The 22669-nt window shown below is 40.0% G+C and overlaps 1 protein-coding gene across 25 annotated transcripts in view; it reads right to left on the bottom strand.

The window, feature by feature from the left end:
• Window positions 1–22669, bottom strand: part of LOC113119418 (microtubule-actin cross-linking factor 1-like) — a 167392-nt gene that overhangs the window by 72173 nt on the left and 72550 nt on the right. For 6 of the 25 annotated variants that reach the window (XM_026288897.1, XM_026288898.1, XM_026288901.1 and 3 more), the window contains 20 exons: window positions 15834–16000; window positions 15615–15727; window positions 15384–15490; window positions 15152–15271; window positions 14357–14452; window positions 13960–14087; window positions 13782–13875; window positions 13290–13444; window positions 11267–11687; window positions 10984–11061; window positions 10453–10614; window positions 10034–10138; window positions 9244–9339; window positions 9034–9159; window positions 4147–4299; window positions 3363–3374; window positions 2470–2624; window positions 1759–1885; window positions 1485–1668; window positions 1237–1403 (listed from right to left, as the gene is read on the bottom strand). In XM_026288897.1, the coding sequence (XP_026144682.1) occupies window positions 1237–1403; window positions 1485–1668; window positions 1759–1885; window positions 2470–2624; window positions 3363–3374; window positions 4147–4299; window positions 9034–9159; window positions 9244–9339; window positions 10034–10138; window positions 10453–10614; window positions 10984–11061; window positions 11267–11687; window positions 13290–13444; window positions 13782–13875; window positions 13960–14087; window positions 14357–14452; window positions 15152–15271; window positions 15384–15490; window positions 15615–15727; window positions 15834–16000 (2766 nt within the window). Of the gene's footprint in view, window positions 1–1236; window positions 1404–1484; window positions 1669–1758; window positions 1886–2469; window positions 2625–3362; window positions 3375–4146; window positions 4300–9033; window positions 9160–9243; window positions 9340–10033; window positions 10139–10452; window positions 10615–10983; window positions 11062–11266; window positions 11688–13289; window positions 13445–13781; window positions 13876–13959; window positions 14088–14356; window positions 14453–15151; window positions 15272–15383; window positions 15491–15614; window positions 15728–15833; window positions 16001–18406; window positions 21416–22669 lie in introns of those variants that run through there. The other 19 variants (XM_026288900.1, XM_026288908.1, XM_026288910.1 and 16 more) reach the window with 6 other exon arrangements.

Genomic DNA, 22669 nt, shown 5'->3' with positions numbered 1-22669 from the left:
CATGTCTGTTAGATTTGAGGTATATCCATTCGGTAATGTAGCTAGTCCTAAAACCTGACAAAATGAACTGTTAATTTGAATGAAATAAAAAAGAAGACTGAAAATTAAACCAATATGCACATTTTAGCCAGTCTTTCTCTTCTAGCAAAAAATTACAAAAGTTTTGATGACTCAACTTGAGTCAAGAGGTGCATTCATAAACAGCCTACTAGTCATGATTAGGGCTGGACAATAATTCAATATCAATATCTATCGCCATATAATTTTCTTCAATAACGGTGATTTGATTTTTAAACATTTCCGATATATCTATATTCATAAATGTATATATAATACTTGGAGACAGTATGATTCTTTTTTTTGGGGGGGGGGGGGGGGGGGGGGTTTATAGAAATTAATACTTTTATTTAGCAAAAATGCTTTAACTTTATTAAAAGTGAGGATAAAGACATTTATAATGTTACAAAATATTTCTATTTCAGATAAATGCTATTATTCTGAACTTTCTATTCATCAAAGAAACCTGATGTTTTAAATAATAATAATAAATTGTTATTGAGCAGCAAATCAGCACATTAGAATGATTTCTGAAGGATCATGTGACTGGAGTAATCATCTCAAAAATATATATCTTTGAAATCACAGAAATAAATTAAATTTAGGATCAAATAAATGCTGGCTTGGTGAGTAGAAGATAATTCTTTAGAAACATTAAAAATGTTACAGTTCACTGAATGCTTTGAAGAAGTGATTTCACATTGTTTGTATAAAGGCTAAATCCAAATAAAAGGTGAACATTAATTTATCTGTGCGGTTTTTGTTTTTTTCTAAAATATTATATGTTTTTTTTATGAGGTGTCATAGACCTGGAAAATAAATTTGTAATGTATGTACAGACGTCTCTTGTGTGTGTTCTTGGCAGTTTTTATGATTTTTTTATAGTGTTCATATCGATATTGGAATTATATCGTATTGACTGAAATATATATATATATACTATGAACTTATATTAGTGTGACATATTTCAATGACTGAAAGTGATTGTACTGTGTTTGTAAAAACAATGAATGAGGTCACTGTTGTTATTGCGAACTAAAACTTTAAAATCATTTTTGTAGAATTTACAGTATTTTCCATAATTGCAGATACTATGGATTGCTTTATTAATGTGTCATGCAGATTGGTTATGGAGGTGATCGACCAGTAGAGGGAGTAGTTGTGCTGATCACTCCTCACCTCTTGCTCTGCTATGTGAACTGCATTGTCTGCCACATCTCCTGATATTGTGCTGGGGTGTGGAGTCTGCATGCCACGCATCAGTCTGCTCTCTGCATCCTCCAGATGGGACTTGATGCTCTGCAGCTCGGAGAGGTAAGCGCGAGAGGCCAACTCATCCTTCTCCACTAAAAGACAAAACATAGAAAATAAATTAGCACCATGTCGTATGCTTTCATAAGTAATTAATACACACAATAACAACTTACCTGTCTCCAAAGTGACCCGCAGTGTTTGGCAATGTTCACGGCAGTTCTCAGCTTCTCTCTCTAGCTCACGCCGTTCAGTTGGAGTGAAAAGGGAGCTCTCGCGACTGTCTGTGAGGAAGTCAGACAAGTGGGCTTCAAGGTTGTCTAAAGCCTGCTGCCTCTCTGCTGGAGCCTGCAAGCGCATCTAGAGAAACAGAAACATGTTTATGATAAACCTCTCAAAGTGCTGTGATAAGGGAGTATATGGGAAATTGGTGAAACTTGTGTAACTAACTGTGTCCAGACTCCAGGAGGAAATATTTCTTATGTCTTTTTGCAGGTAGTTCCAGGAGACCACACTCTTCATGTTAACATGCAGTTGGTGCCATAGAGACATGACATTCTGGTACATCTGCTCCATTCTATGGAAAGTGAAAAAAAAATCACATTACATAGTTTACAAAGTTGATTATGCAATAGAAAAAGACAATATAATATAATACAAATACAATACAAAATGTATGCAAATTTTTTGTTCTTGATAATAGGTGTTTGTGTTGTAGTGCACAATTCTTCTTTCTAAATAAATAAAATAATAAAAACAAAACTGTATTTCCATAAGAAAATTTAAGTTGTGTTTGCCCCAGTTTTATTTTAATATTGTGGACATACAACAGTTTTTTTAATTAATATTTTGAATGAGATTTTATTATTGTATTCTCAGTTTTCATTTTAAATTTAATGCAATTAGTAATTTTTTTATGTGCTTTTGTCTTGTTTCATTTGTTTTATATCTTCTATTTAGAGTAATTTTAGAACTGTACCTCAACCTACATTTATTAATTTTTTTTTTCATTTTAAATATTTAACTTATGTTTTTCATTTAATATTTTTGTTTATTTTCAGATTTGAAAATATACCACATTACTGAAGACCCCTTCCTACTTGTACATGAGATCCTTATTAACGTGTTTGTAAGGAAGCTGTGAGGTTCCGTGTGCTGTACCTGCTGGCAGTGTCAATGGCCTCCTGATTAGGAGCAGGAATGGTGAAACACACAGATGGCACCATGGCCTCATTTCCCGTAGGACTGATGACCTTCCACTTAGTCCTCTGAGAGTTATCCTCCAGTACACACTCCTCTCCTTTGCTGATCGTGATCTGAGAAAGAGAAAAAGATGGAGAGACAGAAAAATAGATGGAGAAAACATAACAGGTAAGGGAGAGAGGATTTGAAACACTGAGCTGACGGTCAATGTTGATTAAAAAGTAAAGGGATTCAAAATATTAACTAAAGGATGAGGAATAAAATGTTAATGCTAATGGCCTTCATATGAGCTGAAATACGTGGAATATGAATTTCATGGAATAATGCCTTACTGCACTAACATATCTTTATAACCGACCTGGCAATTTTTTTCATTTTAATATCAGTTGCTTTTACAGCCTAATTTTGCCCAGTCTAACATGAAAGCTAAAAGTCATCAATAACCCTCAAGGCAACATAAAACGGAAAGCCGGTGATTTAAGCATATTAAAATCAAATAAATAAGAGAGCACTTTCTAGTGTCTCACCTCAACTCTCACCCTATCCCTTGCACACAGAGAACAATATGCATCTCAGTACATCACATATTGGTAAACATTTTAACTAACAGAGGGTTACCACCTGCTGGTGACTGATAAATCTATTATCATTAAAATGACATCGCAAGTCAACATGCTCCCACCATTGAAAATAAATGATTTATTGGGCTGGAAAAGCACCAAATACAAAATAGATATGTGCTATTTCACATTAACAATGTACAGGACGCCTGAGATAAAGCAGGGGTCCCTTGTGTGCAGGACCAGGCCAGAGAGCAAAGGTCAGAAGAGGAGGACGGTCGGCAATAGTACCTGAGAGTTGGCCTTGCCCAGCCCCGCAGACACACATAAAGAGGAAGGGAAAAAGAGGGGAACAGAGAGAGAAAGATGGGGATCAATGGAGGGAAAAAGGAAAAGGAGGAAAAGTGGGGGAGGGCAGAGAAAAGGGGGGTGGGACGGGGATAAGGAGGGAGAAAAAGATTACTTTTGGGCATTTAGCAGACCTCGTCTGACTGAGATAATATGATCAGGAAAAGAAACAGGGCCGCAGCTGGGAGAGTGAATGAGCGTTTATGAGTATTCTGCATTCAAATGAATATTCAGTAAACGACAGCATCTCATTTCATCATTTAAACAGAGTGTGCGATGCTTGAATGAAGAGCGTCATACATTCAGATTAACAGATTAGATATGCTATAGCATGTCTGTTCATCACTCATGATATACCACACCTCCACTTCTCCAGAATTCTTTGCTAACAGCTAAATAGGCAAACAGAGGTCAGACCTTCTGGATATATTTTAGTAAATGGCAGCTTTTCCCATTATACTTGCCTTCACAGCTTCTGGGCGGTTTATGACTAAATATGTGTGGACAGACTCTGGCTAGTGATGTAAAAGCTAAAATACTTTCTGTTCAGGTGGGGTAGGAGTGGGCTACAAACGTAAAACTCTGAAAAACTGAATTAGGATCACTTTCATTTCCCAGATGTGATCTTAGCTCAGTTCTTAAGAGCAAAAAGATCAATGCAGGGTTGAGATGTGGTAAATTAAGGCAAAGCAAATTGTGATGGGGAGATATCTGGAGCATGTTATACCTCTATTTGTCGGTAGTCACAAATGGTACGAATTGGCGTGGTGGTGACCAGGTTACTATCTGCACTGCGTGGACGGAGCTGGACTACAGACTTGGCTCGGCCTACAAGGCTGGCCACTGTGCTGCGGTATTCAATCAATTGTTCTTTCTCCTCCTGAAAAATAAAACGTAAGAAAGTTAATCAAGCAGCAAAACAGATAACAGCACTAAAATATGAAGAGTAACTTAATGTTGCACTATAAGTGGCCATAATTAATTTTTTCAGTCAGAACACATAAACTTCCATAAACTCTTAATTCAATAAATATTTAAATGCATTAATCAGAATATTTTCTTCCATTAATACTCATATTTCCTTGCCCTGTGTTAAACTCAACACAAATGTGCTTTCATGATGATAAATATTTGTTTTCTTTCACTATTATGGATTAATGACTTTTGCAATAGCTTTAGGGAAATGAAAGGCCGTCATTAGTTCTGACTTTGGCAAGCGGAGGCCGACAGGAAGAGCTAATAACATTACACTCGCTGCAGGAATTTAACATCTGATATTAAACTTGACTGCATATCAGCATGTGGTTAAAATTCATCAAAACCGCTGAGGATTTTTCAGAACTACAAAAGGTGAAATTATGGAAAACATGCCAAATCTCAAATGTAATTTTTTTTTGAGACATCAAATGTTTAAAGGGGTCATATAATGCGATTTCAGTTTTTCCTTTCTCTTTGGAGTGTTACAAGCTCATGGTGCATAAAGAAGATCTGTCTCAAATCCAAAGAGATATTCTTTATCAAACCTAAGACTGCCACGCCCCCCAAAACGGCTCATTCAAACACACCCTCACATGTCTACGTCACTATGTGGAAATATTTGCGTAATGCCGCCCAAATTTTCACGCAAAGAATGAAGGCGTGGTTTCAGTAACCACAGTTAGTGTTGAAGCAGCCGTGTCAGGGAGATGCTGTGTGTATCTAGGTGAATGCAAAAGCACTTTATTTGGTCTTCCGAAAGTAGATGCATTTAGGAATCTTTAAGATTAATGTTACTTACAACAGAACAGCAATGCAATTTATGGACAACCGTTTTGTGAACTTAGGAGAGGATGTAATTCTGACTTTGCTACGACAGTCTGGCGCTCCCGAATCAGCTACTGTAAGTACCTGTATTTTTCGGACTATAAGTCACACCTAAGTATAAGTCGCATTAGTCCAAAAATACGTCATGATGAGGAAAAAACATATATAAGTCGCACTGGACTATAAGTCACATTTATTTAGAACCAAGAACCAAGAGCTGTATGCTGCTCAGTGCTCCTGTAGCTTACTCCTGAAAACATTACATGAAAACTGTTAACTGAAATATTACGTCATGATGAGGAAAAAAACATATATAAGTCGCACTGGACTATAAGTCGCATTTATTTAGAACCAAGAGAAAACATTACCGTCTACAGCCGCGAGAGGGCGCTCTTTGCTGCTCAGTGTAGACTACAGGAGCACTGAGCAGCATAGAGCGCCCTCTCGTGGCTGTAGACGGTCATGTTTTCTCTTGGTTCATGTCTCTTAGTTCATTTCTCTTGGTTCATGTCAAATTAATTTTGATAAATAAGTCGCACCTGACTATAAGTCGCAAGACCTAAAAAGTGCGACTTATAGTCCAGAAAATACAGTAACTTAATGTGATAAAGCGAGCACCACTACTCGCTTTGGGGGGGAAGGGTTCAACTTTTTAGTTGTGGGAGTCCATGAGGGAGAAAAAAATATGGCTTACTCGCACAGCACTTCCGTGCAGGGTGTATTTTATTTACAGTGCCAATAAACAAGACAGTCCACAGTGAAGAACCTTTACAAGTGCATGAAACCCTAAAAAAAAAACTAAAGTATCAAAAGAACAACAAAACAAGAAAACAAAATGAAAACTGTATCCACAATATACAATACACTGGTGTTTGGCTCGAGGTTCCACTGTAACTCTCTTGCTGACTTGGTTAACAAGTCCCGAATGGAGTCTTGCCTCCCCTTTTATATTCCAGACTCCGCCCCTTTTCGGCATAATTAATTCAAGGGTAAGTAATTACAACAGGTTCCCACCCTTTTGATCTTTCACACATTTCTAGACACCTTAAAAACAACATTACGTAATTTCCAGCAATTATTCAAAAGAGCACCTATTCATTACTCACATTACATAGAAGTAAAAATATTTGACACATTTGTTAAATATAATTCCCCCCCACACACAGAAGACAATGGTTTCGCCTGCTTTCAGCGGTGCTGCGCCGACGCGACTAATCAATACGTCATAAAAGGGCGCCCTCCGTGCGCTCTGTTTGGCCGACGCAACATTTACCCGCTGGACAGTCGACTCTCCTCTAACAAACATTTAATCGACTATAGATACAACAAGACAAAGACAAGGACAGTGTATGAGTGTGTGTGTGTGTGTGTGTGTGTGAGAAATGATCGGTAAGAGACGGGTTTAAAGGGAAACGCTAGGTGGAGAAATGTCCGTGTGCCATAGGCCTGGCGTGTGCACCCGCTTTGCCGTCAGCAGAAATAGCAGGTAAGGAGAGGGGAATGAAAAGTGAATGGGGTATGTATGCAGGGGTGTGTATGTGTGCGTGCGTGCCCAGCGAGGTGTCTACTTCACCACACTTAATCTATTTAACAAAATCCAAGACCAAGAACAGATATAGGTAATCTGGAAAGGCAAGTTATTCAGCTAACGGTACACAATAGTACACAGAACAACAGGCTGAATAGGTGCCTGGTGTTCTGTAGATTTGTCCTACACTGTCAGATTTTCCTACCTCCCATTAAAACAGTGGGTAGTACAATTGGACAACGAAAAATGCTACTGTAAAGTTATGGTTTATTAACGTCTACACCTACCACAACCCTAAACCTAACCTTACAGTACTGCAAATACAGTAATTATGTGTTATATTCGCGGTAGGATAGGATAAAATGTCAGGACACCCGGTATGTTTTACATAACAGATTAACAGTTGCAGGAGCACTGAGTAGCATAGAGCGCCCTCTCGCGGCTGTAGACTGTAATGTTTTCTCTTGGTTCATTTCTCTTGGTTCATTTCTCTTGGTTCATTTCTCTTGGTTTATGTCAAATTAATTTTGATAAATAAGTCGCACCTAACTATAAGTCGCAGGACCAAACAAACTATGAAAAGAAGTGCAACTTATAGACCGGAAAATACGGTATGTACTATTTTAGCATAATCAGAATTCTTATTCAGTAAATAAAAATAGAATCCGTAATACAGGTGCTGGTCATATAATTAGAATATCATCAAAAAGTTGACTTATTTCACTAACTCCATTCAAAAAGTGAAACTTGTATATTATATTCATTCATTACACACAGAGAGATATATTTCAAATGTTTATTTATTTTAATTTTGATTATTATAACTGACAACTAAGGAAAATCCCAAATTCAATATCTCAGAAAATTAGAACATTACTTAAGACCTATACAAAGAAAATATTTTTAGAAATCTCGGCCAACTGAAAAATATGAACATGAAAAGTATGATCATGTACTCAGTTGGGGCTCCTTTTCCCTGAATTACTGCAGCAATGCGGCGTGGCATGGAGTCGATCAGTCTGTGACATTGCTCAAGTGTTATAAGAGCCCAGGTTGCTCTGATAGTGGCCTTCAGCTCTTCTGCATTCTTGGGTCTGGCATATCGCATCTTCCTCTTCACAATACCACATCGATTTTCTTTAGGGTTAAGGTCAGGCGAGTTTGCTGGCCAATTAAGAACAGGGATATCATGGTCCTTAAACCAGATACTGGTAGCTTTGGCAAGTCCTTTTAGAAAATGAAATCTGCATTTCCATAAAGTTGGTCAGTAGCAGGAAGCATGAAGTGTTCTAAAACTTCCTGGTATACGGTTGCATTGACCTTGGACCTCAGAAAATACAGTGGACCAACACCAGCAGATGACATGGCACCCCAAACCACCACTGACTTTAGAAACTTAACACTGGATCTCAAGCAACATGGATTTTGTGCCTCTCGTCTCCTCCTCCAGACACTGGGACCCTGATTTCCGAAGGAAATGCAAAATTTACTTTCATCAGGGAACATAACTTTGGACCACTCAGCAGCAGTGCAGTCCTTTTTGAAGCGAGACGCTTCTGACGCTGTCGGTTGTTCAAGAGTGGCTTGACACAAGAAATGCGACAGCTGAAATCCATGTCTTGCATACGTCTGTGCACAGTGGTTCTTGAAGCACTGACTCCAGCTGCAGTCCACTTTTTGTGAATCTCCCCCACATTTTTGAATGGGTTTTGTTTCACAATCCTCTCTAGGGTGCAGTTATTCCTATTGCTTGTACAATTTTTTCTACCACATCTTTTCCTTCCCTTCGCCTCTCTATTAAAGTGCTTGGACACAGAGCTCTGTGAACAGCCAGCCTCTTTTGCAATGACCTTTTGTGTCTTGCCCTCCTTGTGCAAGGTGTCAATGGTCGTCTTTTGGACAACTGTCAAGTCAGCAGTCTTCTCCATGATTGTGTAGCCTACAGAACTAGACTGAGAGACCATTTAAAGGCCTTTGCAGGTGTTTTGAATTAATTAGCTGATTAGATTGTGGCACCAAGTGTCTTCAATTTTGAACCTTTTCACAATATTCAAATTTTCTGAGATACTGAATTTGGGATTTTCCTTAGTTATCAGTTATAATCATCAAAATTAAAATAAATTAACATTTGAAATATATCAGTCTGTGTGTAATGAATTAATATAATATACAAATTTCACTTTTTGAATGGAATTAGTGAAATAAACTTTTTGATGATATTCTAATTATATGGCCAGCACCTGTATATGTTTAAAGCTGTTTTTATAAATAGGAAAGACCCACCATGGAGTCCTGCAACAGGTCTTCCAGTCTACCGAGTCTACTGTTCTTATCACAGGTGTACTGTCTCTTAATGGTGTCTTGTAGTTGACGCAGATAGCTTTCACAGTCCCGTGCATCACTCGTAAACTATAAAACAAAAATATGTCATTAAAACCCTGTGTTACAAATGCAATTCTGAATGCAATTCCATTGAAAAGCTTGACTCAGTACCTGGAAGTAGGCAGTGTTGTCCTTGAGATGCTGCTCCACACATATGCAGAGCTCTTTGATCCACTGCCACTGCGTCTGCAGGGCAGCACTGTAAGCCTGTGATCAGAAGGTCAACAGGTCACGACTGTGTTCTAAATCTGATATCAAACTATGTTTTTACACTGGTACAAAAAAAGATTTTTGATCACATCTGAAACACTGTAATTTGTTGCACACATATTGCACACAAAAATCTGCATTAGATACAATCATTTTATAATCCTATATGGAGTATTTTAATTGGATAAATATCCAATTTCTCTCTCTCTCTCTCTCTCTCTCTCTCTCATTAATTCATTGGAATTAATTTAAATAAATATCACCTTGGCGCTACTTTATTTCAAATAAGAACTCTACCTTTTCGAGCTGTAGATAAAATAAAATAAAATTATTGTTATTTTCCAGTCTGTATCTGTTCAGTCAGATTTTGTGCTGCAAAAGATGACAGCTGTTGTCCATGCTGGTAAATAATAATGGCCACTCGATCTGAATTATATAAATCATTTTAATAGAACAGCCAATCAAAACCCGAGGGTCTTCCATGTGCATACTAAAGTGATCACTGACACTTTTTTTTTCCGGGAATTAATGTAAACACAGATATTGGATACCAGTTCTGTCTGAAGTTAATGTAAAAATGTGTTTCAAAAAAATTGGATATGGTCAAAAGATCATTATGATTTACAGTGTAAATGCAGCCTATTCTTAGATCAGTTGAGTGTAGATTGTTCATATTGGTATAACAGCTCACCTCCACTGTTTGCTTGGCTGGGTGGTTCTCTTGACACAGGTGATCAGCTGTCTCCTGGAGAGAGTGCATCACTTCCTGTTTTACCTCCAGCTCTGACCTCATCTCCTAAGAGAGAGTAAGGAGAATTTGAGATATTGCTCAAAACCAAAATAACGTAATGTCCAACTGTAACAACATCAAAGTCAGAATGGAAGGAAAAATCACCTCATCTGATTTGTTAATGCATTTTATTGATCTTATTCCATTCTTATTCCACTCCAATCCATTCCAAAATCCAATAAACAACCAACGCACAGAACCAGGTACTGCTCTACATTTTCTTGTTTTTTGATAATCTCGTTTGTATGTCAAAAAGCAAAAACCATCTCAATATCAGTAAAGGAACATGTAGTGGCCAGTGGTAGTATGATGAGTCTTACAGCATATTGCTCTCTTTTGGCAGCCATGTTGGTGTTGCTGTCGCTCCAGTCGAAGGCCAGCTCCTCCTCCTCCCTCTCATTGAGCCAGATCAGCTCCTCAGTGCAGTGGGACACAAAAGTTCGAAGGCTCTCTAGGCAACGCAGTCGCCATGACGAATGTTCCTGCGACAACACAAAACAACGTACATAACACTGGCCATATGACACGGGCCACCGCTCAGTCTGAGGATTTTCCCGAGATCAGCAAAGCACCCTCACAGGTCTTTTGAACAATTGCAGGATTTTCATGGAAAACTGATTCGGTTGAATTAAGGAGACATGTGTGGGTGTGGATTTATTGTCAAGAGCAGGTGTTTTACAGCACTCTTATGCACGTCAAACTCAAGCATTCAGTATTCTGCTTTTGTAAGGACGCACTCTGTCACACCCTGATGAGATTAGAGAACAGTAATATCCATAATGCACTCTATAATGAACTCAAATACACTCACACATGCCTGCTTAGCATAATGCTAAAGCAGAAATACTCACCAGCAGTTTACAATACTGGTTCTCCAGCTTGGATAGAGTCTCAGAGTAACTGCTACGTAGATTAGGCGAGACCCTTGACTGGGGGAGAGAGAAGATCACTAAATAAATGACTGCTTATGCAAAAGCGTGCAGTATTGTTCCTGGAGTCTATTCACACTAGACCCTGCATACAACCATTCATGAGCTTTACTCAGGCCTAAATATTTTTTCACAGTCACAAATTGTATTGCATTGCTGAGACTACATCAGAACTTGTGTGAGAGGTGTGTGACAGTTCATGTACCTCATAGTTTCGAGCCTCTTTGAGGCTATTCAGAAGCTCTTCCACTGCCGTGTGAATGATGTGGTGCTCTTGCAGGTGCTGTTCTACAGAGGGCAGATCAGAACCCCACTCTGCTCGCTCCAGCAGGTCCTGCGTCTCATCCACCCACCCCAGCAGCTCGTAGATGAAGCGCAGACTGCCTTCATCCTCAGATGATGACATGGCTACCAGGTCTGCACGAGACATCGGCCGTCTGAGCAGGGACGCCGCAGCACCCACTGCACCCAGAAGCGTCTGTGCTCCCAGCGTAGCCAGACCTCCTGAGGAACCCTTCTGACCCGCATGCTCTCCCAGCAGACCCCCAGTGGAGAAATGACCCTTCCTGTACACACTGGCACACTGCAGGCGCATTGAGACCAGCTCCTCCTGCAAACAGGACACCCTACAAGAGAGAAAAAACTAATCCTGAAAAACATGTATTGAGGTTTCCACAAAAAATTATTAAGGAGCAACTGTTTTCAACATAATTAGACATTTTTAGCACCAAATCTGCCAGTTAGAATCATTTCTGAAGGATCATATGACACTGAAGACAGGACTAATGGTTGCTGAAAATTCAGGAATAAATTCACAGGAATAAATTACATGAATCAAATCGTAATAGTTCACAATGTTTTTAATGTATTTTTGTTTATTTAAATACAACCTTGGTCAAAACAGGGAGTTCTTTCAAAAATAAATATAAAGTCAAACTAAAGATTATTCAGACATTCAGATATTTATATTTATATATTTTTTATACACTATTTATGTGAGGATAGCAAAATAAACTGTGACAAATTATACCAGAAGATTCATTACACAATGGAGTTAAAATGTATAACATTTATAAAAAAACTGTGATCAAAAATTATTCGGACACTTTGACCTGACCATATTTTGCTAACATGTTTTGTTCTTCAATTGCTAATGCAACTTTTTAACTAGCCTGACTACGCCAGACTTCATAATTCCACTCAATTTCAGATCGCTTTCTTTACTCGGTCTGAGATAGCAAACCATCTCCCAGTTTTCCTCCAGCTCCAACATAGCCGACCAATCAACAAACAGAGGACGGGCTGAGAGTCGTGACATAGCACCGAGTTTAGGATTTTAGTTTAGGGAAATCGAAAACGACAGCGGACATGGAGACACGGGATGCTATTCACTCTGTTGTTGAGAATATTCCAGGCATTTGCCAACTGAAGCCTGAACAAGAAGAGTGTTTGTTTCACATTTTGAATAGAGATGATGTTAAGGTTTTTGGAAAAGTTTAATTTATCAATTGTTACTGATCGTGAGCGAGAAACTGGGAAGGCCAAAGTCCAGCAAGGCGATAATTGTGATTGTGTCCACCTTGGTTGCTCTCACGGAGGATCAGGTTAAAAAGCCAACAAAACTCGCTCTATGGTTTTTTTTCCCACTGCATACCTGTGTTTACAGTGAAAGTGTGAAGCGGCTGAGCCGGCGCATAAAACACGTCATAACCAAACGTTATGTGATTTGCTTACGGGTAACCAATGATTTTAAAACTTCAGACAAGCGCCTCCACCATGTGAAAGTAAACGCTTGTCAAGTATGCCCTTCCAGATTCTGTCTACGCATCAAAGCGAAGTAGCAGAGTTTGGTATTACCAGGTTACCTTTTTACACCTCAGACATAGCAAAGTTAAGCATTGCTTGGCAACTGGTTGACCTAAATTGGTATTATCTAATTGTGTTATTAAAATTTAACAGCTGATAGTTATTCAACTTAATTCATTACATTCCTTTCTATCGAAATGATCTGACATTATCAAGATGAATTTTTACTGACACAGTTTAACGGAGTCATATTTTATTACCATTTTCTAAACCACAGCAAATAAACTGTGATAATGTGAGAACTGATCTATGTTTAGAAATGTTGTATAAAATCTTACAGGCCCAAACATTTTAAATGGAAATGCACTCATTTTCATTCTCGCCTCTAATTCCACTCTGTGGCCTGTTTTTCTCTCTCTTACCTGAAAGCCAGCTGCTCCACTTGATAGTACTTCTCATCTCGGAGGACCTGCAGGTCAAGATGAAGCTGTCTGACTAAAGCCTCACAGTCCTGCAGATACATCCCCAATTCATTCTCACACCGCACCGGCTGCCCATTCTCTAGCTGAGACATGTCCTGAGAAAACACAATGAAGCACAACACATTTCTGAATGATAAATATTCAAGCAAGGTTTATATTAAGGTCCAATTCTTGCCATTAACAACCCATTAACTATGACCTTTACCTCAATAAACTCCCAATTTGTATTTGTTAAGTTTAAATATTGGGTAGGATTAGGGATGTAGAATATGTGCTTTATATAAACAGCCAATATGATAATAATAGGCACGTAGTACTAATCAATTTATGTTTATTTCAATACTGAAATCAAAATATTTAATTCTAATTAAAACTGATCATTGTGTGCTATTTAGCCTAGTAGTTAACATCCTACTCTACTCCCATACTTACAGCCTGCAAAGTGTTCTTCGCCAGCGTGAGTTTCTCCTCGCAATCTACTGCCATGTTCTGGATCTTATTGGCTTTCTGTAGCAGTAGCTCCAACCTAAGAACAACACGCATCAAAAAATCCTTTCAAACAGCTCTTCTAAATGCAGCAATCATCTCTTCTAGACGTGGACTCACTAACCTCTCCACAGCAGGCCTCATTGCTTTCTCTCTGTCCAACATCTCCAGGATCAGTTTTCCCCATTCCTCCTCCAGATCATTAGGGTGTAGCCCTTGAGGCAGCTTAATGCGCCCGAACTCTATCCAAGCCTAAACAACAACCACAGACATCAATCATTTTAACATGAAAAGCAGCTTTCCTAGTTTTTCTGAGTGTGTGCATGTGTGATCCCTTTATATTTTCAGTCTTCCACCTCTCCCACATGGCAGTGTTGCACTCTACATTAGCCTGAATCTGTTCATGTGCAGCTCCACTGTGCCTCTTGTGAACAGTGTCGCCTGCATTTAGCTGCAGAATCAAGGTCAGCCTCAATCTCTCTCTGTCATTCTCTTTTTATCTTCGTAACAGTCTATCTCACCTCCAAAAGCTTGTAAAGGTGCTCGATGTGGCTCTTCTCTCTCTCCTGCGCAGGGATCTCGGTTTCTTTGAAGTGGACATATTCATTGTAAAGTGCCTGGGGATGACAACATTACTGGTAAACAGCCAAGTAAAGGACACAACAAATTGTAATTAGCAAATTAAGGCATCACAGGTTTGTTCCAGACACAATGGATGTTTGAGTGAATACGCTGCCTTGTAAGAGACTTCTTTAGCCAAATTGTAGCAATCCTAGAATGCATAAAATAAATAATGATGTATTTTAAATAAACATTTTTATTCAATACCGAAAAGTATTGGATGATTTAACATCAAACTCTACTGAAATCATGTAGATTGTTCGAAATCAGAACCAAAGCTGTATTTATTTGTTCAAAAATATAATAAAAACAGTAATAAATATATGAATAAAGTTTGAAATAACTGTTTTTTATATTTATATATTTTACTCCAGTCTTCAGTGTGACATTATCCTTCAGAAATCATTCTAACATGCTTATTTAGTGTTCAAGAAACATTTCTTAATATTAGCAATGTTGAAAACATTTGCACTGCTTAATATTTATGCAGAAACCATGCTATTTTTTTTTTTTTTCAGAATTATTTGATGAACAGAAAGAACAATCTCTTGGAACATTATGAATGGCATCTTTGATCTAAATGTGTTCTTGCCAAATGAAAACATTCATTTATTGTTGACCCAGAGTTAAACCCTTCCCTTCTTCGTGAAATCCAGCTCTCTTCTCTCAGCTTCTCCTTCCCTTGTGTTTCTTACCTTGAGTTCCACAGGATTGTGGGGGAAGCTCCTGTTGGCCATGAGGGCCGTGTGTTGCCTGGTCCACTGCAGCAAAGAAGAGAAGCCAGATTGGTACTCTGTCCATCGCTGGTCAACCTCCTGAACAACAGAAACCATATGAGAGAAAACAAGGAAAGAGAATGAAAGCCAAGTACATAAGAGAAAGAAGGTACAGCTTGAAGAGAGTGAGTGCATTGTAAAGTGAACATACATGAGCTGTAATGCCCTCTCCACCCTCTGGGATCTTGGGGAAAGCATCGTAGATGGAGGAGACGTATGTGATGACAGATTTCTCATCTGGCGACGGCACATCAACATCTGATGTAGAGAGAGAATAAAAAGTCTTAGCGAATGATGATCTAAGACAAATGGATTTTTGCACATAAAACTTCCTATATGTAGAATGGATGAAAACTAAAGACAGATACGACAACAATGTTACCTTCAGCATCTAGAAGTCGCGTTACACCTAACGACTCCGCAATCTCAAAGGCCTGTTCCAGGTTGTCACGGTTACTCTGTTGCGCAACCACTTCCATGTCAATCAGGTCTGGCCTAAAAATCACAATGCCATGAGATCATGAGGGTTACATACCTTAATGTTCGTCTGTATTTTTAAACTGAGAATGCATTATGCTTTAATGTGCGTTTGTGTGTGAACCTGTATCTGTGCAGAAGAGCATTGAACAAGCGTCCATTGCTCCAGCTGGAGGAGAAATTGGCACAACGGAGACCGGGGTAGCCCTCTGTTGCCTGTTGACTCCATAGTAGCAGCTTCTCTTTTGCCGTGAGGTCACCTGACTCACCGCTCACATAGATCTCAGAAATCTGTTGAATAGAAAGAGCTTACATTGTACCTAGACTTCATGGTTTTTGTATGTAAAGGGGAACTGACGTCAGACTTCCACTAAAGAAATTGAGCATTGCTAGTTTGCAAATATATATTTTTAGGGCTAGCCTCTGTAGGCCACAGCCAGGCCATGGACCTTTCACTTATCTTTTTCCTCTACGTTCACTCGCTCTTCCTCTTGACAAAGGGAGTCAGTATCTGCAGTATCTGTCTGTGCCAGGCTCTAATCTGTATTCCTTTGTCATTCCTCTCATATGCTGCTCTTCACATCCCTGCCTGCTTCTTTTCTTGCCTAGCTAGCAAAGAGCACTTTAAATTCTGGCATGAATGCAGACAGTTCTAAGAGTATAGGACAGAAATAAGAGCAAATGAATCTTCACAAAATCAATGCAGGCCAAGATTAGCGTGAGCAAATTTGGTTACATACAGAAAAAGAACAGTAAGTGTCCTAGCCCAAGCCTCTTACTCTAAATATAAATAGAAGGTGAACTCAGACAGATTTCTAATGCTAGTCCAATCATCCAGGCTCTGAGCAATAAAAATGCACCTAAACATTGCCTCCTCTTACATGTTTTCCTGACAAGAACACTTGCGTCAAATCAGCCTCAAGATGAACCGTCCATGACAGCAGATATAAATCTGGGTTTGACGACATGCTGTGTATGTCATAAAAACAGTGGACAGGTCATACTGTGGTACTGTACACACGCTGGTATTTCCAATAGAATGCAGATGACAGAGTTTGTGACATTATAATAGAGTAAGGACAGTGCTTTGTGATGAGCTGCAACCCTTAAATAATCTAATTACTTCACAGTCAACACAAGCATGTTACTGGCAGATGAACACACACCAATGTGCCCTGTAAGAATTAAAAAAAATTGTGGGCATAAATGATAGTGAAGGAAGTGCTACAATCAGCAATGTAAAAGGGCATTTGATGATGAAAGCAATAAGTGATATACAGTAAGAGAAATCAAACAAAACAAAAAATATAAAACAACAAAAAATAGCATACTGTATGTAATACAACATAGCATAAAGACAAAAAACAAAAACAAAATGCAAAACCAACCAATAAAAAAAAATCTAAATCAACATATTTACCAGATCAACACACATTAAAAGTAAATACAATGTTTTGTCTTGAAACGCTGGATGTCACACACCGATAAATTGCTTGCTGCTCAAAATTCAAATACTTGGTTAGTACTTGTGTGTTGCAGTTGCATCATGCTTCAGAAAGCCTCCACCATCCCCAGCTCCACCTGTATAGATCTTCTACAGGGTAATTTCAAGTATGTTGTCTATGGCCGTTATTTCATATGTTATATGTGCAGCAGCATTATTTCATGCTCACAGCAGCATGTCTCTGGATGTATTAGCAGTAGTAGGTACTTACTACATGCAAGATGAAACACATTAACATTGCAATAAATATTACCATGCTAAACTATCCAAGTGGTGTCATGAAAGAAAAAAATACAATGGTATGTAATAGAAAGAAAGGAAAGCAAAAATACAGATAGCAAATATTTCCGCAAATTGCATGCCATCATGACTGCAACAAACACATACAGTACTGAACTCTACAGAAGACAGTTTGCTCTATGGTGAGAGATCATTAAGACTGCATTTATACACACCACTGACATTTTGATGTGCATTTCTGGGTGTGTGCATGCTTGTTTCGTATCCACATTAATGCTGCATTTCTGGTACACTGGCAGGAAAATAGCTAGGTAGACATCACTGAAAAAGCATGAACAGTCAGGGTTTGGGTATGCTTAATATTGAGATTTTGATAAACCAAGTGCAGCTAGCACACTACTGGAATGTCCGAAATGAGGCCATGAAATCCCTCTCCACCAGCCATAAATCTTAAGTGTACAGGTGGAGCACTAGGCAAGGGAGGGCAGGCAACAGACACAAATTTGCAGCAAACCCACTGGTGCAGAGAGAAAAAAAATCAATAGCTGACAAAATGTATGTGTACATCATTTGTGATTGTGTTTTTGGCACTGCCAGACAGTTTCAGTCGAATACAGAACCTAGAGCATCAGGAATAACAGGAAAGAGAGTGGGTGGTATGAGGGAAGGGAAATAATGAGGAACGGAGGGAAGGGAAGGAGGCAGACAGTGAGAGATAGTCTGGGCAGTACTGATTAGGCTCCTGGGAGAGGTTCAAGAAGGATTTGCTGTTTTCTATGCACAGCTGATTGGCTGAGAGAGAAAAAAAAGCCACGCGAAACATAGTAGTGAAGAAATAAAATGAAGACACCTATACCCCAATCCCAAGCCTTGTCAGCTTTAATCTCTACTCTCTTATACTACAAAAGCCATATAAAAAGGTCTTTAAGAAGACAGAGAGAAAGGAATCTGACCTGTGTGGAAGGCTGAGCAGGTATTTCTTGGGGGGAGATGGGACTCTCAAGCATAGAAGAATCAAGCACATCAGAGGAGCTCTCCCAGTCAGTCTGAACAGCACCTCCCGTCTCGGGTGAGATGAGAGGCACATCGCTAGCATAACCTGAAGACTGAAGGTCTTGTGGTGGGGGACCAATGCATTCAGCTACTTGAGCAGAGTGGTCCAACAGGAACTCTCTCCCTTTTTTTCCCCGAGCTGCAGCTGTTGCTGGTTTGGCAGGGTCTTTCTTCCCGGGTGGTCGCCCTTGAGTTACGGACACTTGTATTTTCGTAATGCCTCCAGTAATAGGAGATGCAGCTGGAGGTTCGGAATGGACCTCAAGTTCTTTGTCACGCCAGATGGGCGACCCATAGTCCCTTGGATACACAGTTCGGACCACACAAAGTTGTCCTCCAAACTCACGAATGTGAACAACTCCCTTCTTCTCGGTTTCCGAGGGTTCACCGAATATCAGTTCACTCTGCCCATGCAAATCTCCACCTTCCTTCTCTATTTCCAGGTCACCACGTTTGGAGCGTAAAAGACAGGGTCTCTCTAATACCCCCTGAACTCGCTCTCGAACCTTACAGACTCTTCCTCCTCCAGGAGTTGTGCTGCCTTGCTCTAATTCAGCATGAGACTCTTCGCTGAGTCCCTCTACCTCAAACTGGCGAAGTGCCCCCAGCCAGGCTGGACTAGGATCTGGGGAAAGAATGGCCATCTTACTGCCCCGCAATGTCCCTGTGCTTCCAAATATTGGGGCCATACCGGGAACAAGGACAACATTGGTGGGCGTTTCAGTTTCTGTAGTTATCTGTCCAGATACCAATTTGGCGGAATCAGGGGCTCTTGTCATAGACCCCTCCGTAACTTCAACACTTCCACTCCCCTTCTCTTCAAGGACACAGCTTTTCTTGTCCTCCCCTTCGGCACCTTTTAACTTCTGTTTGGCCTTTCGTTTTCGCCTGAAGCGAAGTTTTCTTTTGGGTGATAGTGGTGCAGCACCACCTGGTCCAGCATCCCTGGGTTGTTTCACACAACCAAGGGAGCTCCCCATATCTCATAGAGACAGAGCAAATAAATATGAGCCAAAAGGAAATAAAGTGATGTCCACAATGGGAGCAAATAAGTCAGCCTGAGGCTGGTAAGGTTAATTAAAATATTAAGTTAATGTCTGATCTGGAGTGAAAATCATGACAAGAAGTATTAACCATGACAAAATGGTTTGGTACAGGGTGAGGTTCTCCCAGGACATCATGTCTCAACTTCAGGTGTGGACACCAGTCATATCTCCCGTTGCTTAGTTTTCTCTTTCTGTCGTTCAAGCAATGTTGCAGTTAACCTAAACCAAATATCACTTTAGGTCCTAGTAAGCCTCTAGGACATGATGCTGAATATAGGTTACTGTCCTTTATAAAATATTAAAATCCTACGGCAAACCATTTGATGTTTTTTCCATTCGCTCTTGATGCAGAGATGATGCAGCACTGACTGAAGAAAAACTGGTACCTTTTATCCCATTTCACAAGCTATGTATTAAATAGCAGGCCATTTGTAATGGTACTCAAAGACACAATATTATTAAAGCCACTGTAGATATACCTCAAGGTGAGAACGACAATAAAACTGCACTGCAGACATAGAGAGACATACTCATGCGAGCACACATGCTCAATAACTCTGCATTAGGATGCATCATTAGGATGCACTAATCGTCAGCTTTAATGCAACTAAAAACATGAGAAAACCATGTCGGGATATGTATTTATGCGTGTACAGTAAGACTCCTAGAAACACCTGCTTTTCTGAATATCTTTAGTAAACATTACTGATCACTTCACTCTGCTAACATCACATAGGGTATGTAACGTATTGGGAAGCAGTCATAAAAGCCCAGATCAGCTCCTAATGGATGAAAGAGCAGTGTCAAGTAATTAATCTACTATTTAGTCACAACCCATCAAAGCTGAATATCTTTTGTTCCTATCATCACCCAAGCATAACCAGTCTATGTGAGATGATGTTTGGTTTTCACACCTGTAGCTATGAGTGTTTCACGTCCCAGGCATGCAAACTCCATTAAAACAAGTCTCCAGACATTGAAGAGAAAGAAGGGGAGGGGCTAGGTACTAAATGTCTCGCCACTGCTGCCACGGAACCTGGCATCCCATGCACTGACGCCAGCACATTCAAGTCAATAAAGAGGACGGTGACTACCATGAGTGAGGACCTCACCTTCAGCCAGCAAAATTCAACAACCACTTTCACCCTGCTGACATGGTTGGTTATAGAAGTGGTTTAAGACATAGTCCAGTCTCATATATCAAACAGACATGGTTTCAAGCCATCCTGTCTTCCTTGTTCCGCCACTAAGCAGTGTACGTCCCTCAATTTGGGTGAGTCGATGGGAGAAAAAGTGATAACTGACAAGGTGCCGCTCCCTGATACTGTCGGCTTCTCAGGCTGTGGAATCTAATTAGAACGCCGCCAGGATAGGACTGGGCTGGGCAGTTGAACCATGGCTGGAAGAGGAACAGAGGGAAATCCAGAGGAATCCTCCCCCAACCTGGAGCTGCACTGCTGGCCTCGGAGAACAGTGGTTGCCCCAGTGTTGAAAAAAGCGTGGCTCCATCAGTCAAGCATGGCGAAATTGATCCGATTGATACGGTGCTCTCCTTTGCACAACCTGGGTACAAATTAAAATGTGCGACTTACATGTGTGAGCCTGCAGGGTTCAGCGATCCCGATTTTGAGATTGAAAGCATATGTGTCGCTGTATATGTGGTGTGCTTCAAGAGGCCTGCAGGGGAGAGAGGAAGCCAGGGGCTCCAGTAACAGCAGATTGCATGTGTCCTCTTCTCATTTGCTGGGTAGCTCCTCTGCTCTCACTGGTAGGCACCAGCGGAAAAAGAGCTTCATCTCTAGCCTGCTGCAGCCTCAAAGAAAACGCTGCTGCTTTAGCTTCCTCCTCCTCCCTCTCTCCCTCCTCCTCACTCTTTCTCTCCTCCTATCCACGTGCTCATCCCTCCCTCCCTGCTCTGATGCCTGGTGAGCTCAGAGCTCAACACACACACACACACACACACACACACACACACACACACACACACGCTCACCAATCAATCTGGATGGCAGCCTGAGACTGCAAGAAAAGAATGAACCTGAAATTTTAATTGTTGCTCCTTAACATATATGTCACTTAACACTTGATATTATTGCCTGTCCTCTCTTACATATATACATATTTATACATTTTAGCACACCAACCATAAGACATTTTGACACAGATGAACAAGGCAGAACGGATAAATGTATCACTAACGGGTTTGAAGAACATGATCAATCTGTAAAGAGTTAAGGAGATACAAATGAAAGATCTTGCCAGCTGTTAAGATGCATTCACATTAATTAAATTTGGATCAAAATTTGCAGGCTGTTGGGTCAGTACTGCACATACTGACATGGGTCAGTACACACCCAATTGAACCCAACCCTCAATTCACAATCTTTCTCTCGATCATGTGAATTCCTGTTGAAATTATTGGATTTGGAAAATTGGGACATATAAGTAAATGTGACCACATCTTAAGAGGCTGTAGACATGAAGATGAAGATAACCCTCTTCTATAGACACACCTACACATATTACAAGACTGTGATGATATTTTATTATGTGATCAGAAGCAGCATGCACAAGCAGGATTGCAAAAGAAGGTTATGAATTATGAAGCAATAATAAAACTGTCATGCATCCAGAGTCTCCTGTACTGTAACTGAGATGGGGTCAATTTCTGTTTACTGACCGACAGAGAGCAGCACCTATCAACTTTACCCTGCAGACAGAAAGCATAACATTTCGGCACACTGCAATCTTTGCCAAACACCCCAGCTGGCCAGACAACCACACCTTTTATGTGACTAAAATAATAGCCAATCAGATCAGTTGTTTTTGTGACAGAGACAGCTGGTGCAAATTCAGCCTAGACTAACACACTGAAGCCTGATTGGTATTTTCCCACAGGATCCTAAACTTAAGACAAAAATATGTGAGGTCAATATGAGGATATACAAAACACAATTCCGAAAGGCTGCTGTTAGCCTCAATTACAGCGGAGGTTTCAAAACAGAGGGAAGTGTCCCAGATTGAGAGTGGGGGAGGATGGATATCTAGTCTCTGTTGGCTGTCTGAAGTGAAAGTACAGTATGGATCAAAATGGCACTTAGAGGAGTGGTTTTTGAA

Source organism: Carassius auratus, chromosome 19 (assembly GCF_003368295.1).
Source record: "Carassius auratus strain Wakin chromosome 19, ASM336829v1, whole genome shotgun sequence".
Classification (NCBI taxonomy): domain Eukaryota; kingdom Metazoa; phylum Chordata; class Actinopteri; order Cypriniformes; family Cyprinidae; genus Carassius; species Carassius auratus.
Note: the sequence above shows the minus strand (reverse complement) of the source record. Positions and strands in the feature narration are given on the sequence as shown.